A 2,438-nucleotide genomic window follows, 5' to 3' on the forward strand; every position below is an offset into this window, starting at 1 on the left:
GCATTTCGTCGCGGAGGAGGATTTAGTTGCCGCTTGGCGCAGAGAGGTTGTCGCGCTACAGAGCGGCGATGAGGGGCCACTCACTATTCGGGGGGGGGGGGGGGGGTAAAGTGAGGAGGGGGCTAAAGTGGCCAGAAGGGGGGCGGTGGGGAGGAAAGAAAGTCGGCCTAGCTGCCTCCGCCGCTGCCGCGGCGACCAACAGAGACACGAAGTAACGGGGGTCGGAACCCAACCGATATCTCGTAGCCCCCCCCATTGGGGAGAGCCCGCTCCGTGGTCGCCAACGGCGGCGACTGCGAGGCGAGCAGCGCGCGCGGACGACGAGAGGCGGGGGCTGGGATTCGCGCGGTGTGGCGCGGCTGAGGGGGGTGCACGCACTCGAGAGGAGGAGCGACAGGGTCGCGCGGTAGGGTCGCGAGAGCCTGCGGGGGGCCGAGGTGGGAGAAGGCCTGAGTGAGGTAGGGGACGCGGCCCGAGAGACGGGGCGGCTGTGGGGTGGTGGGGCTGTGAGCATGCGTGCGCGGCGTCCCTCCGTGTTGAATGTGACAGAGAAACGAGAGATATTCCGTCACAGGGCAGTGGCTCAAAAGAGAGCACCACCGACAGATTCAGCTGGGAAGTGGCGCGGGGAGCGGTGGGGCACACGCCAGGTGGTAGACTCACTGAGTCGGCCAATTCCTCCTGCAGGCAGGTTGACGGGCCGCGGTCAGCATCTACCGCAAGCGTGGGGTCTGGTGAGGGCGATCGTGAGTGAGCCCGCAGGTAGGAGGAAGCGTCAATGACCATTCCTGGCAACCACCGCAGGCTCCCAATGTAGCAGGGGTAGCGTGTGAGAGCGCACCGGGTCCACCCGTCGGACGTTTTGAGGCGGCCTCTCCGGCCTATCCAGAAGAAGTTACCGAAGCACGCCCAGAAAGAAGAATTTACGCGAAGTAGCCGGGTTGACAGGCGGGCGACATTTGACGACGTCGGGGATCACAATGTGACGACCAAAACGATCTCAGGGGCCAGGGTGAGACAACAGGTCGGGGTGCCACATGGGGCGCACCACAGACAGGCGTATTCTAGAGGGAGAAAAGAAACGGGGAATCAGGGGCCCCGCCACGAGAAGTGCGTTCTGGGGATCAGAGCGTGCAAGGCGGCTAGGGATGAGGCCACAAAAGAGGCGCGCGAGGCAAGGAGGAGACGCGGGGAACGGAGAGACTGGGACGACTGGACACGAGAAGACAGTGTCAGTGTACAGTGAGCCACCACAGGCGTCGTTGGCGCACATACGCTCGCGCGGGAGAGTTTAGCCGCGAACGGGGCCATGCTCTGACGGGCTCGCGAGCGGCGCGCACCGCGGTACAAGCCGGCGCGCGGCGGGCGCTGGGAGCCTATTCACAGAGGGCTAACGGGTATTTTTTCGCTTCGCTGCGCGGCCTGGGAATAGGTAGGTAGGTGGGGCACGGAGCCTGGCGATTGGCGCCCGCAATAGGTAGGTAGGCCGGGCGTTTTGGTGCGACGCTCAGACCCCTATCTGGCTAGGAGCCGGAACCCTGTAGGACTGGAGGACGGAGCTCACTCTTGCCATGGCGACCATGGAGAAGGGACAGGTCGTAGCCTGTGGCACCGGCCTGTCGACGAAGATCGGCACGGTCGTGTACTTCGACCGCAAGAAGCAACTGGTGCAAGTCAAGTGGATGCTAGGGTCGGGCGAGGACTCGAACGACTTCTCCGAGCACAGCGTCGGAAAGCAGTCGAAAGGGAAACGCCTCCGCGTCGCCACACCCGTCGACCATAGCGCGTTCCGCGAGGCACACTACTGGCGTCCGCGCCGCTCGCCGCGCGGGTCCGCACCAGCGGTGGCCGGCGAGGCGGCTGGCGAGGCGGCTGGCGAGGCGCCTTTCGGCCGTCCCGCAAAGGGCGTCGCGTCGGCGGGCTGCACCCACCCGCCGTCCCGAGGCCACGCGCCAGCCGAAGAGTGCGACGATCCCGAGCGCAGCGCGGCCAAGCGCCCCAAGCTCGTCACGAAGCCGTGCCAGCTGGGCTCGCCCTCTGGAGCGGCCAAGTCAAAGCCGCGTGCGGCGGCAGTGTTGACCGCGCCGCAGCAGCCCCTCTCCCAGGCGCTCCCCCTCCCCGCCTCTCTCTTGCCGCCCCTCGCCCCGCCGCCGCCCCTTTCTCTGCCGCCGCCCCTCGCCCCGCCGCCACTCCTCACGCACACCGCACCACCGCCTGCTTGTAGTTGGGCGACAGCAAGCGGCGGCACGAGCTCGAGGAGGAGGAGGAGGAGGAGAAAGGAGGACCTTTGAGATGGACGAAGGCGGAAAGCGGTCAACAAAGTTCCTCCCGGCAAGGAAGCTCTCCAATCAAACCAAGAAGGGGGGGCGGGCCCGCCCCCCTTGGCCCACCCGTCTGTGGGCGCCAACTTAACCCGGGAGCAACCGGGCCCACCCACC

At 66.6% G+C, this 2,438-nt stretch overlaps 1 protein-coding gene across 1 annotated transcript in view; it reads left to right on the forward strand.

Annotated features, from left to right (window-relative positions):
• Positions 1-1,571: 1,571 nt before the first annotated feature.
• The window catches only part of EMIHUDRAFT_449951 (hypothetical protein), a gene marked incomplete at both ends in the record, with an annotated part of 3,564 nt that continues 2,697 nt past the window's right edge, over positions 1,572-2,438 (forward strand). The window contains one exon of the mRNA XM_005780726.1: positions 1,572-2,072. Within this exon, the coding sequence (XP_005780783.1) occupies positions 1,572-2,072 (501 nt within the window). The remainder of the gene's footprint in view (positions 2,073-2,438) is intronic.

This window comes from Emiliania huxleyi, assembly GCF_000372725.1.
Source record: "Emiliania huxleyi CCMP1516 chromosome Unknown EMIHUscaffold_21, whole genome shotgun sequence".
NCBI classification, from domain to species: Eukaryota; Haptophyta; order Isochrysidales; family Noelaerhabdaceae; genus Emiliania; species Emiliania huxleyi.